At 43.1% G+C, this 13,007-nt stretch overlaps 1 protein-coding gene across 1 annotated transcript in view; it reads left to right on the top strand.

Annotated features, from left to right (window-relative positions):
- c8b (complement component 8, beta polypeptide) overlaps nt 1–13,007 on the top strand; it is a 49,891-nt gene that overhangs the window by 23,053 nt on the left and 13,831 nt on the right. The window contains exons 3-9 of the mRNA XM_076745037.1: nt 969–1,108; nt 4,005–4,103; nt 5,986–6,117; nt 7,479–7,598; nt 8,057–8,095; nt 10,363–10,428; nt 11,895–11,954. Coding sequence (XP_076601152.1) covers nt 969–1,108; nt 4,005–4,103; nt 5,986–6,117; nt 7,479–7,598; nt 8,057–8,095; nt 10,363–10,428; nt 11,895–11,954 — 656 coding nt within the window. The remainder of the gene's footprint in view (nt 1–968; nt 1,109–4,004; nt 4,104–5,985; nt 6,118–7,478; nt 7,599–8,056; nt 8,096–10,362; nt 10,429–11,894; nt 11,955–13,007) is intronic.

The raw sequence follows: 13,007 nt of genomic DNA, 5'->3' as shown, positions 1-13,007 counted from the left end.
GGGCCCTGAAAACTCTTAAATTCTCCAAGGTGCCAGTGACCTTGATTTTGAAATCCTGCTATCTCTTTGTGTAAATGCGGCGGGAGTCGGTGTTTTGCGGCTGACAAACCCAGCACAGGTTATGAGGGGATGGTTTACACATTGTAGACACACGAGACAGCGCTCGAGGCTCATACCCTCGTAATCAAAACGGTACGACGGCAGACAGCACAGAGACGAAATGAGAAAGGTGTCAGTGTCAAGGTGGTGTCAGGGCAGCCGCAGAGACTGACAGACAGAATAATCAGCAACAGGGATGGGAGGGAGAAGGGAGGCAAAGCCCGAGGCCATCCAGACACACATTTGCAAATTCCCCCCTGTCTCACACCACTGTCCCACCACCCAGCATCCATCACCCAGGGAGGGCCTGGTGGATTGTGAGCGAGCACTGGACCGAGATGATTCCCCTCAATAGCAGCCATTCAAGCTGGTTTGTCACCACCAATAGCACCCATGGGAACTATGGGCGTGGGTGAGGCGTAGGCGTAAGCATCCCTTCTCAGCCAACTCGTAACCTTCCACCCGAGCTCTCTGTGTGGATGCCCCACAATGCCCTGCAACAGGGGACGGCAACGCGTTTTCAGTGCTCCAGTTGTTTTCTCATTGAGTCCACTGCCTCTATCCAACTTCATTTTCAATTTCAAGTTCAATTTTCTTTCAATCTTGCTCGCCGCTGCTAATTTGCTATTCATTCTGCATTTCCTATTCCATAAATATTTATACGGGAGCCGACTCACACACACACACACACACACACACACACACACACACACACACACACATTAGCCTCTATACCTCAAGCAGGGCAAAATACTAAAGTTGTAGGATTCAGTTGAGCTCACACAACCTTGTTTCCTGTAATCACTCTCTTTCATTTTCTCCTCCTTATTTCCCATCCTCCCTTTCTCTCTCTGTCTCTCCTCCCGCAGGTCAAGACCGCAGTGAGGCGGGGCTTATTAAGCGTTTTCGTGGAGATGGCGTGCGCTACAAGGCCAAGCTGATCGGGATTGATGAGGTGACAGCGGCGCGTGGGGACAAGCTGTGCCAGGACTCCATGATGAAGCTGAAGGTGCAGACTTCTGTGTGTTTGTAGATGTGTGTGTGTGTGTGTGGGTGGGTGTGTGTCTGTGGGGACATCATTGAACCTCTTCACTCATCTCAGTCAGATTTGGAAAAGGCATGCTTGGGCATGTCTCTATTGTCTGCTGAATGAGTCATGGGAGCTGTCTTGTCCTGTATATGACTCACTGAAGCTCTGTAAAGAACTGACCAGACAGAACAAATAAAAGTCCAACTGTATTATTCTGTAGCTCTTCGTCGTGTAGAAAAAGCTACTGTAAGGTTGCTTTTATATCTTTTTGCAAAGTGGTAGCAGCTTTGTGTTTCATTTTCCCTCCAATAGGCTGCTGTATTTATAGCGCTGCTCAGAGCTCTGCATTTATTCATACAGATTTTTTGACCTTGGAGGCAAACTGGCTTCCTATTCTGAGAAGCCTAAAGCAGTATGTCACTTAAGTAGGAAATTTTCCCTTTTTAGGGTTTGACTGCAAGAGAACTAACTATGTGCACTTGACAATGATAGTAATGATAGTTGTAGTTTTACCACTTGAATTAATATTTTCAAAGCAAAGGGTCTTTGATATGAGACAGAGGAAGACAAAAGCAGGCGAAAGCAATTTTGTCAGCTGAAATGATGACTGGGGCTAGCAGAGTTTAGCAGCTGTAGCTCGCTGCCTAATTAAACCAGCATTAGCTCCATGACATGGTTGAAAATGCCGTCTCTTAAAAGTTTTGGTTTTTTTTTTCACAAAATGAGAATCTTTTAAAAGGGGTCTTAAATATGTGCTTGATGGCTGCACACATTATATAATGCTAAAAGACTGAAGCTAAAGCTAGAAGTCCCAGTTAAAAACTTCAGAACTTTATTCTTGTATTCCAGCGTGGGCTAGTTCGTCCTCATATTATATGATAATTACAATTACAATTTGTCATTTGGCAGACGCTTTTATCCAAAGCGACGTACATAAGGGAAGACAACTCTGAATGGCTGTTTAACCTAGCATAGACACTGATGTAGTACTATCCAGGACCAGTGTGTAACTACTGATTAGTAGATTACTACTGTAGCTATTAATCTAGGTCGGCAGAGATACTAAAGTTTTTAGCTCACATTAGAGCAGACTTAAGTAATTCCTTACACCTTTGCTGTTGCACTATTGGGGTAAAACATAAACCATCATCCAAACTTTTTAAATGCTGTAAATAGAGCCCCATGTTCACCACTTCAACATGTGAGGAGCTTGACAGACCTGCTGTGCCTGGTTACAGTTGCTAAGTTGTGATTGAACAATTGCTGTTCAGGCGAGAGGTTTAGCAAATGGTCAATTATCAAAATAAATTACATAGTACTCAGAAATAGCGTGTTTCCACTTCCCAAAAGTTTATTCTCTATCCTCTTAAATGTCAGCTGTGTTTACTTGCTCCAAAGTAAAAGGCAGGAACTACTTATCAGTCTCTATGTTTGGGGAAAAAAAGCAGCACATAAGCATCTTTGCAGTACTGTAGGTGGCTATGGGATAAATCCCTCTCCAAAAGGGGACGCACTGTATATGCATGGCTTTTAAGTATCTTCTCACAGACTTTGCTGGAGCTTAAATGAGTGGGAAGCCCCACATGAAGAGCAGTATAGCTAGAAGGCAAAGCCTCTCATCACCCATATCCATTCCAAGTGATATAAAACAACTTTTTCCTTGCCTCAATCTGACATTTCAGCAGTGCCCTCCATATGACTCCAGTAGTTACCAGCCACCAGCTAGTTACAGTCAATGGAGCGGTCGATACAGACCTGCTATTATCTGGACAGGGGATAGAGGAGGGGACAGGGTCTCTATTGAGCTGCCTCTTGCTGCCTTGAGGACTAATCCACCAAATGGAGAAGCCGATGGCTGATTGACAACATCCATCGACTCTCCCACCCGCCTGCCCGCCTCTCTCTCACTCACTTCATCTCTTCCTTACGCCTGTTCTTTGCCCGTCTTTCTTTCCCTCTTCATGCTCCTTTTATCCCTTCAGTGCCTCCTTTTCTCAGATGAATATACATTTCTGCGTGTAAAGATGGATGGATATTTTTTCTTTAACATCTCTCTGCAGAAGCGGAGCTTGATGGTGATTAATGTAAGACCAGTAATTGGGTTTTAAATATTAGCTGAGCTTTAAAAGGGAAAATCTGCGGTGGAGGGTAGCTGATGTGCAGAAGAGGTCGACCCTCGTCAACATTACTGGGCCTGCAGTTTTGTCAGACTTATTCAGCGCAGCTGGCAGGTCTTTCGTCTCCTCTTATCTCCTCCTTTCTTCCCTTCTTCTCCCTTCTTTGTTCTGCGAAGACATGTCAAACACACAGGTCGCGTCAAATGGAAAACGGTGGAAATGTTAATTGTTTTCTTTATTACAGCTGAGAATGTAAGAAAAAGGAGCTGCCGAGATCCATGGGAAAAGCGCACTTCAAAGGCTGGATTGGTTGTTCAGTCAGCAGTATGCGAAGTTGTCGGAGCGAGCTGGTCGGTCAGCAGCGCGATCCATTCTGTCAGCAAATCTCACCTTATTGTTGTTAGCTAGCACTTGTGTATGTCACGTTGAAGTGCAGTAGACCTACTTTATGAAAAGGGAAAGAAGAAAAGGTGCTTGGGAAAAAAAAAGGCTGCAATAATAATAAGACTCACTGCACAAGGCGACGTGTGAATTCCTCTGAGAGTGAAGCTTCAAGAAAAGGCACATGAAAGAACATTCTGTCCTATCACACCTTATGTAACTCCTGTCACCCTACCCCCCCAATCTCCCCCTGAATCTCTCCCCCCATTTCCCACTGTCACACTCACCTGAGTCGGAAGAGAAGAAGGCTCACTGTCTTTCATGCTGAGCTCATATCCTTTCATCTCCTCATGTCGTTTGCCTTTAATCTCCTGCAGGGAATGGCTTCCTCGGCACGTTCCAAAGGGGAGCACAAGCAGAGAGTCTTCTTGACGGTCTCTTTCGGCGGGATCAAGATTTACTGTGAAAGATCAGGGGTGAGTAGCATGTCAGCGAGCTGCACCACGAGGCCTCTGCCAGCTGCTGTACTATGAACCTACAGTATAGGACATCCAGAGGGCAGACGCTCGCACGGTTGAGTTCACAACGGCTGCCAGGGCCGCCATCTTGTAAGCCTGGCTGGCAGGGTTGACATATTAGTACAACTTCAATACCTGCACAGAGGGGAGATGATTCACAAGGTTATGCTGAAGAAAAAAAAAAAAACATGCCGCTTTCCTCACTGCATTTGCTAAAATCCGAATTCTTCTCCACTGTCACAGAAAAGAAGCAATGAGAAGCTTTCCACGGGACAGTTCGCCCTTTAGCTCATACAAATTGAACTTGACAGCATTAAATTACAGGTCTTGCATTTGATATTTGACCCTGGGTAAACTGGTTTAACACATACCCTGGTCTGATTAGGGGTATGCTGCAGGACCTACTTAAGATCACTCTGGCCCTGTCTGCCTGCTAATGATAGCGCAGTGAGCAATGTTATGGTGATGTTATGAGACGGGCTGTTTCCGCCTTCATCCTGGCTTCCATCCCCCTGGCGGACTCAGCGGCCTGCTGTTCCATTACAGGATGATCGAGGGGCTCGACTCTCCCCCGTCCTGGGGCGTAGTGTTGGCTAGATAGGCCCACTCTGCTCATCAGTGCTAACCGATAATTAGCACTCAGTTCCGCCCCTTAATGATCATTGCCGCTAATGCTAATTACACCACGGCTCCACCTCAGCTGTCGTTAGCGCTAAACTGATAATTATGCAACAGCGTTTGTCCCATGGCTGCCGACCCCCACCCCACCACCAACCGCCTATTCCCCAAAAACACCCATCTTTGATAATATCTCTCTCTAATACGACTGGTGGCGATAGCGGTGTGTCTTTCGCCTGTAATGAAAAAGAACATTAAGCCTCCCGCCACGGCCAACCAGCTCACCAGCTTTTGACATGCTCATTTGTTGTTTTGGAAATCATGCCCCTAATGCTCTTCATTTTATTTACTGATTACTGGCAGTAAATAACACTCCACACTTAATATCCCTCTTGAGTTATTATAGTGGAAATGGGGATCACTCCAGTGCAGGCAGCGTCAGCAAGCATTTAGATGGAAATACTTTATGTAAAGCTGACATGATTCTCTGCTGAATCGAGTAGACTAGTCATATTAGTTTTGTATTTTACATTAATCTAAGGCGTTACTAGCAACGCTTCCCTCTGAATATCAGCTAATATTCAAATGAAACTCCTCCCCAGTGCCTCGGCTTATCTCTGCTAATAGTGGAGCGGCAGGTGGGTGTGCCTGAGTGACAGCTGAATTACTCTCGGCGTGTGTATACGGGTGTGCGTCGATGTTTTATGAGCTTTTTCGGGGTGTCTGTTGTCTGCTGTGTGTTTTAGAGCCGCCCATTAGAAATACTGCGAATACATCATATACCAGATGTTGAAAATGTCTCCTGAATTTGGTATTTCCCATAAATAAAGATGAGAAGGACTAAGAGATGTCAACAGCAACAGCACAAACATACTGGATTACAAATTCTATAGTAACTAGTATGTGTAAATACAGTGAAAGAGATTAGAGCAGCCTTGCACCTCCTCCCTCTGTCAGAGACTTTTTGGCTCACTCTGTGTTGGTTGGATGCATTTGGCTCAACAATATGCAAAGATGTTTAAAGTAGGTTTGACCTACTTTTCCTGCCAACACAGTGTGCAGTACTTGTACTTGTAAAACATTCTATACAAAAAGGCAGACTTTCATATCAAACAAGACATGGTTTTTCTGCATCTTTAAGAAGACATACAGTAGATTGTGTGATTAAATGATTTCACATGGCTCACATGGTCTTTACCGTAACACATCCACTGCCATGTAGGTCCTTCTGCATCACCACTCGGTCCACGAGATCAGCTACATTGCCAAGGACACCAGGGACCACCGGGCCTTTGGCTATGTCTGCGGGAAGGAGGGCCACCACAAGTTTGTGGCCATCAAGACGGCACAGTCAGTAAGTGCTTTTCAACTCTGCTACAGCTGCTTATGAGTTATTGTAGGCAAGTCAAAGTCAAGTCTCAAGTCCTCCACAGTCATCCCCAACCAAGTCACAAGATTGCTCAAGAAAATTTAAGGTCAAGGATTACGTCTTTAGAAATTTCTAAAGGCTGATGTTGCAACATCAATCACCACCCATGGCACGATATTTCACATTTTTCCCTGTAAATGTCCAGTGTGTAGGATTTAGTGGCATCTAGTGATGAGGTTGTGGATTGCAACTAGCTGAACACCGCTCACCTCACGCTCCCCTTCCAAGCATCGAGGAGAGCATATGGTGACTGCTAAAACTGTGAAAAGTCCTCTCTGGAGTCAGTGTTTGATTTGTCTGTTCTGGGCTACTGTAGAAACATGATGGTGTAAAATGGCGGACTCTGTGAAAGAGGACCATCTACCTCTATAGATGTAACGAGCTCATTCTAATGTAATGAAAGTGTAATGAAAACACAAATCTTATTTTCAGGTGATTATACACTGATGAAAACATATTTACAAGTATTATATGCTGCCAGTAGAGCCCTCTAAAATCTACACGCTGGACCTTTAATGCTGCCTTAAAGTATTCTTACACAGCCTGACAGACTGAGGCTCATTTTTACTGCAATGCTCTGAAGTTTAACACCCCCTTAGTTTTTCTTATCTAAGAAATACACTAATGTCAATGTTAACATGCAGCTTCTAACCTGTAGTTACAACAAGACACCAGTTGGTGAGATAAATGTAATGTAATGTAATGCAATGTAAACAAACAGATATTAATTTAATTTCTCTTTGACCTGTTGATTGAGCATGAAATATTATCATCATACCCCACAAGACAGAGACAGCAGAGGTCAGAGCCAGATACCAAACATCTACAGTACACATTCTACAGTCACATAATCTATTCTACGAGAGCGCACTGGCAAAAATATCTCTCCATATATATAAAAATACCTAAAAAATAATTACATAACTTACATAGAGGTCACTCCACATAACAGAACATAGTCATTCAATTGTAGAGGACAATACAAAACTTTAAGTCTTAAGTTTAGTCCCCCCAGAATTCTGTTCAAGGACTAACGTTTTGTTTTCTAACGTTATTAAAGATTTTCAGATCATTTTCAAAAAATTTACATAATCTTCCTGCCCTGCTTTTCTTCTCCTGCGCCGGATTTGCCATTTTTCCCTCTTCCACCTGTTTCTGCCTGCTTGCCTCTACGTATTCTTCTTCCCAAACATTTGCACTTTCTGTCCTTTCCTACGTCCCTCCCCTCAATTCCGTCCCTTAAATTTCCACGTCCTCTCCTTCCTCTTCCCGCCTCTCTCATCCAGGCGGAGCCTCTCATCATTGACCTGCGCGACCTCTTCACGCTCATCTACGACATTAAACAGCGGGAGGAGATGGAGAAGAAGGCCCAGAAGGACAAGCAGTGCGAGCAGGCAGTCTACCAGGTAGGCCGCTCGGAGCACATTTCTGCTTTTTTCTCAGTTTCGTTTCTCGTTTGGAGGCGCGATCACACGTTTTAACTGAGCCAGCGATTCATTCACACAACAGAAATCTTGACACTTTCCAGCTTCCTCTGAAGTGCATCACAGACTGTGTTTGTCTGCACCATTGATGTTGAATATCTAAATATAATGGAAATGCAACAGGTTTAGATTTGTTTTTTTGACTGGAGTCCTGTATGTGTGACAGGAAATGTAAGCGTTGGGGTGTCTGCGATGTACCAAATCTCTGTTTCATTAAAACACAACACACTGTCAGTCTGTAATTCTGTTCGCTTGCAGGAGAAGAGACAGTTTTCCATGCTTTCGCCGTTTATTTTCTCATGAGACTGTAAATTTGGCTGCACTGTCTTACTGATGAAAAACAAAATGTGTCGTCTGCCCTCTGTCCCACCACTGCACAGACCATCCTGGAGGACGAAGTGGACGATCCAGTTTACCAGGTAAGTCTTTGGGCACACAGAGCAGGAAACCAAACACTGCTGACCTTAATGCTTTTCTAGCTTCACTGGTGCTGTTTTCACTCTTAAAGCTTGGAATTAAAAAAAAAAAAAAAGAGAGAAGAAAAAACAATTAATCCTTAATTTAAATATCTCCCCCAGTCACTGATCTGCTTGAATTAATGATTCATGATATTCCACCATTCCAGTAATACACAGTAGACCATCCTAGTGGACAGTTTTGTTCAACCATTCAACTCCCATTTGCCAGTGCAGTGTTGTAAAACCATATTTTTTAAGTTGATCTGTGTCAATGTTCTGATTTCTTCCAAAGACATGCCCCCCCTGACTGGTTGTTCCCCCCACCCTTTTTGCCCTGTGCATTTATTTGGCTGAACATGATTTTTTTCTCTGTGTTTGCTCACACTGAATACAGACAACACTAACTCTTACTCTGAATGCTATGTTCAGTGGTACGACCAGCCACCTCCCAGATCACCTCTGTTCTTTGAAAGTGTGTTGTGCATAAAGTCATTCCATTTGCAGCTTTTGATTATGTTGATGTTGGTTGACAAAACTCCAGACTGTGGCCGGAATCTTTAAAGAGTACTTTGACATTTTGGGAAATACACTTCAGTCTTTCTTGCTGAGGAGATTAATACCACCCCTGCAGTAACTATCTAACTGGAGCCACCATTTAGCTGCCTTAATATGCTACTAATTAATATGCTACATCTCGTTTGTTTAATAGCAGCTATAGTGTTACTTTTGGCACCTGATTTTGATTTTGTTTTAGTCTGTGAAGATAAGTTTGAGTCAGATTTGTGTCACTTGATTTCTGTTAGTTACAGTCATTTGCAATAATACAAATGACTGTTCACTCGGCTTTGTTTCTGCTCACCTGCAGCAGCATTAGCTCAGCTATTGCACCTTTGTGCTCGAGCGTTCACTCACTAAAATACTGTTCATTGTCTGAGTTTAGCTTGAGAAGCTAAATCGCTGAATAACTTTGTGATCCTTCCTTAGGGAGCATCTAGAGGAAGATTTAGATGGTTGACCGTCAACATTAATCCTACATCCTACTCATTTGTTCCAACACTAAAGATAGCTGACTAACAGTGACATTACACCCACAGCACTTGATAATGTTACATTAACTTACCTTTCTTTGAATGCTGGTGTGCTGCCTGCATGTTTTTGTAGTTTGTTCCAGCCATTTCACCTCTGCTTCCTCTCTTAGTTCTCAATGGATTGCGGAGGAATTTAGCCCATGATGCAAGATGCTTCTTATTGATGGTAGTGCAACAGGTCAAACAGCTCAACATCTGAAACAGAGAGATGTTTGGGCAGTGAAGGATAATGTTTCACCAATCAGGAACTTGGGTACGCTGTAAAACAATAATCAGTCCATTTGTCCATTCTTCCGCCTTTCAAATTATTGTTTAGTTTTTATTTGTTGATGAATATCATTGTTGTCATTGTTGTCAAAGGTTACTTTTTACTTAAATGGGTTGTCAACAAATATTTTTCATCATTGTTTTGAAAAAATAAAAAATAAAAAATAAATAATGCTGCCGAGCTGACAAATGTCACGATTGGACAAAGCCAGGCTAGCTGTTTCCCCGTTTCTACTTTTAATGCTAAGCTAAGCTAACCAGCTGCTGGCTCCAGCTACATATTTTTCACACAGCTGTGAGAAAGGTGTTGATCTTCTTCTCTTACTCTCTGCAAGAAAGCAAACAAATGCATTTACCAAAATGTCAAACCATGCCTTTAATTTGAGATCCACAAAGACACCTCTTAATGTCAACCTAAAGAGGAGATGCTGACCGATTTGAGGACTCATGAGACTTCACTTACGGATCTCAATCGAATATTCTGACCTCGGGTCTATTGTCTCTCAGAGAGGTGGAGCATCACATGCTGATGTTGAAGGGAGACCTCTAGCTAAGACCTCCACATTGCCTTGAACTACTGCCTGACCTATTATACTTGTGCTCTTTCCTCTTCCCACCTCACTCTTTTTTCTTTCTCTCTTCATCTCCCCCATTCCTCTTTCCCATGTCCCGTTTTTTTTTTTTCACCCTTCATATTCCTGATCTCATTTCACTCCCCACTCAACGCCGTCCTCACTCCCCTGTGCTTTCATTTATTCTCGTCATGTATCACTCCTTCGTTGTTTCTCTCTATTTTATATGCCAACATGCCTCTCTGTCTTCCCATCTCATTCTTTGCACCTCTACGCCTTGCCCACTACTTCTGTTCTATAGTACATAGTGTTTGAGGCTGGACACGAACCCCTCCGTGGCCCCCAGTCAGAGGAGAGCGTTTATCAGGTACAAAGACAAGCATTGCCCCCTTTTTTCTCCCTCTTCATACCCTGTGATAGATGATAATAGTGACAGTACTAACAACGTGACTTCATAGAACCTTGTAAGAAGCTACAAAGTGCAGATGGTTCTTGGAGAAAGGATTTTCTGGGGATTCAGAAGTAGATCAAACTAAGTTTCTGTTTCTTTAATGTGGCTAGAGATGAAAAGCCATTGAGGAAAGAACTAAGTGAATCTTTGAGAGCTATTAAAAAAGGTTCGGTTCACGTTAATCTTCTACTCCAGAAGATTTTAGTCCTGGTTGATTTGGTGAAACGTGGAGGACCTGCTTTACAATGCAACCTAACAAACTCATGTAGTGACATGCCTTTTTGATGCATTTTTGATGAAAGATCATGGCCAGAGCTAACTGACAAATATTTAGCATATCCTGTGGCTTTTTCCACAATAAAAGCCCCCCAGCTGAACACCTTTAATGTAAATCAGCAGCAGTGAGATGTTCCATTTTCATTAAGTTAATACACCTCTGAGGTTATTGCATAATGTAAATATATTGAACGGCTACTGCTGAAGAAAGTGACCATTTGAATGCAGGGAGATCTTAAAGATTAGAACTTTAAAGAGGCTAAAAATAAGAAGGCAGCAGCTTTATGTTTAAAACAATGCCTCATCTAAAAGCCTTTAAAGCAGCTGCAGAAGAGTCAAGGTCAGTTGTTTAGTCTGGATAGTAAGCCAGAAAATCACAGTTCTTTTATGTATCCAGCACTTTGACCTTTTGGCTTTAGACCATTTGAAGGACCAGCTAGGACTCCAGGGACCTGTCGTATGGTTTAATCCGAACCCCCTCCCCCCCTTTCTCTCCCTCCGCTCCTCCTCCTCCTCCTCCTCCTCTTTTTGCCTCTCTGTATCTTGCGTTCCTCTGAAGATGAAAGATGCAGAGAGAGATTAATCACTTGCCATGCCATTTGATCTCAGAGTGAAACAAGATCAATAGACTATGGGAAAACGTAACAGAAAGTTAACCAGTCGAGTGAGCGATAGGAGAGAAAGGCAACGAGGCTACGAGCAACATATAGCTAGAATAAATTTGAGGGAAGTATACAAAGGAGGCCAGAGCTGAGGCATTTTCAAATTGTCAGATGAACCAGTTGAGACATTACTGCTGCAGAATAACAATAGGGTTTCTTAATACTCACAGAACCGGCATGCACCGTCCTCAAGCATTGTCTGCAATCAATATTGATTTAAGAAGAATTGATTCAACAGAACAGCTGTAGAATTTGCGTAATCGCATTGCTCTAAAAGATAAAATTACATCTAAAAAAAAATGGACTGAGTGATGTAGTAAGCTTTTTCTTACCAATAGACTTGTTTCAGTTCTTGTAAGCTCCTGTTTCTTAACAACGCAGCCTAAATATAAAAAGGGTGTTGCTCTGTTACTTATATTTGAATCGACCTCCAATCCAATGCAGGTCCCAACCAGTCAGCAGAAGGAAGGGATCTATGATGTCCCAAAACGCCATTTCATGACTGTAGGTGTTTTTTATTTTTTATTATTTGTTTCTTTACTCTTCTACTTGCAAACCTCTCTTTAAGATCCTCTTGAAGGAAGTGCTTCAAGCCCCCCTTGACAGTGTCCATTTCTAAGACGTTCGCTTTACTGGATTTACAGCCTACAGGCTCTAAAATACATGTCCCAAGAAAACAACGACACGGGTCCATGTCTGTGTCCGATTTCTGTGATGACGATGAAACAAGCTACTTGAGCCTGCTTGAGGAATTAAAACTAATTGATTGGTCAACCACAGTCAAACATGTCAGTAATTTCACAGGACATTAGGGAGGCAGGCTTCATATCCAAAATCCGGTTCTGTGCAGAATCTGACGCATGTCAGGACCAGATGGTCGAGTCAAAATCAACTAGATCGGAGTCTTTTTGCTGGTCTCATCGGACTGCTCCATCGGACTGCCTGGATGAATAAAGGGGTGGCTGTTCTGTCTTCCTCAGAGGATGAGGACGAGAGGTTTGTAGGTGGGGTGGGTGTTGGGTTGAGCTGCATGCAGTGCAGTCACGGCTACATACAGTACAATCAAGGCCACCAGAGACTCATAAAAGCTGTGCCTTAATGAATAGCAATACATTTTTCTGCAGTGAATTGATTTGATTGGGAAACAGCGTAAAGAGCATTTTTTGATTTCTTCCCTTTCATCAAACTGAAATATATTTCATCTCATCCTGGTAGGTTTTATGAGTTCTTCACCACCATGCAGTGACCACGCTATTACATCTCTCAAATTGCTTATAAAAACATTCATTCAAGCCTATTCTGCCAAACATCCACCCAGAGAGAATTTCCACGCAACTTTTGAAAACAGCCCTAGCAAAGTGCTTCTCAGCTCTTCGCTGTTCGTGTGCTTGTTGCTCAGCATATCAAATAGATACACTGTCCCGGCCCCCTCGCTATCTCACCCAAACAGCCCATGCCAGTATAAGTAGCAGCGCTTCCATATCTCTAAGTGTTACTGCTTGTCTGTTCATTCAGTTGGAGCTTTTTGAGAGCCTCGAGCTCCCCTGATGTGTGTCA

Source organism: Chaetodon auriga, chromosome 12 (assembly GCF_051107435.1).
Source record: "Chaetodon auriga isolate fChaAug3 chromosome 12, fChaAug3.hap1, whole genome shotgun sequence".
In the NCBI taxonomy this organism is placed as follows: Eukaryota; Metazoa; Chordata; class Actinopteri; order Chaetodontiformes; family Chaetodontidae; genus Chaetodon; species Chaetodon auriga.
The sequence above is the reverse complement of the archived record's forward strand: the minus strand, read 5'-3'. Positions and strand labels throughout refer to the sequence as shown.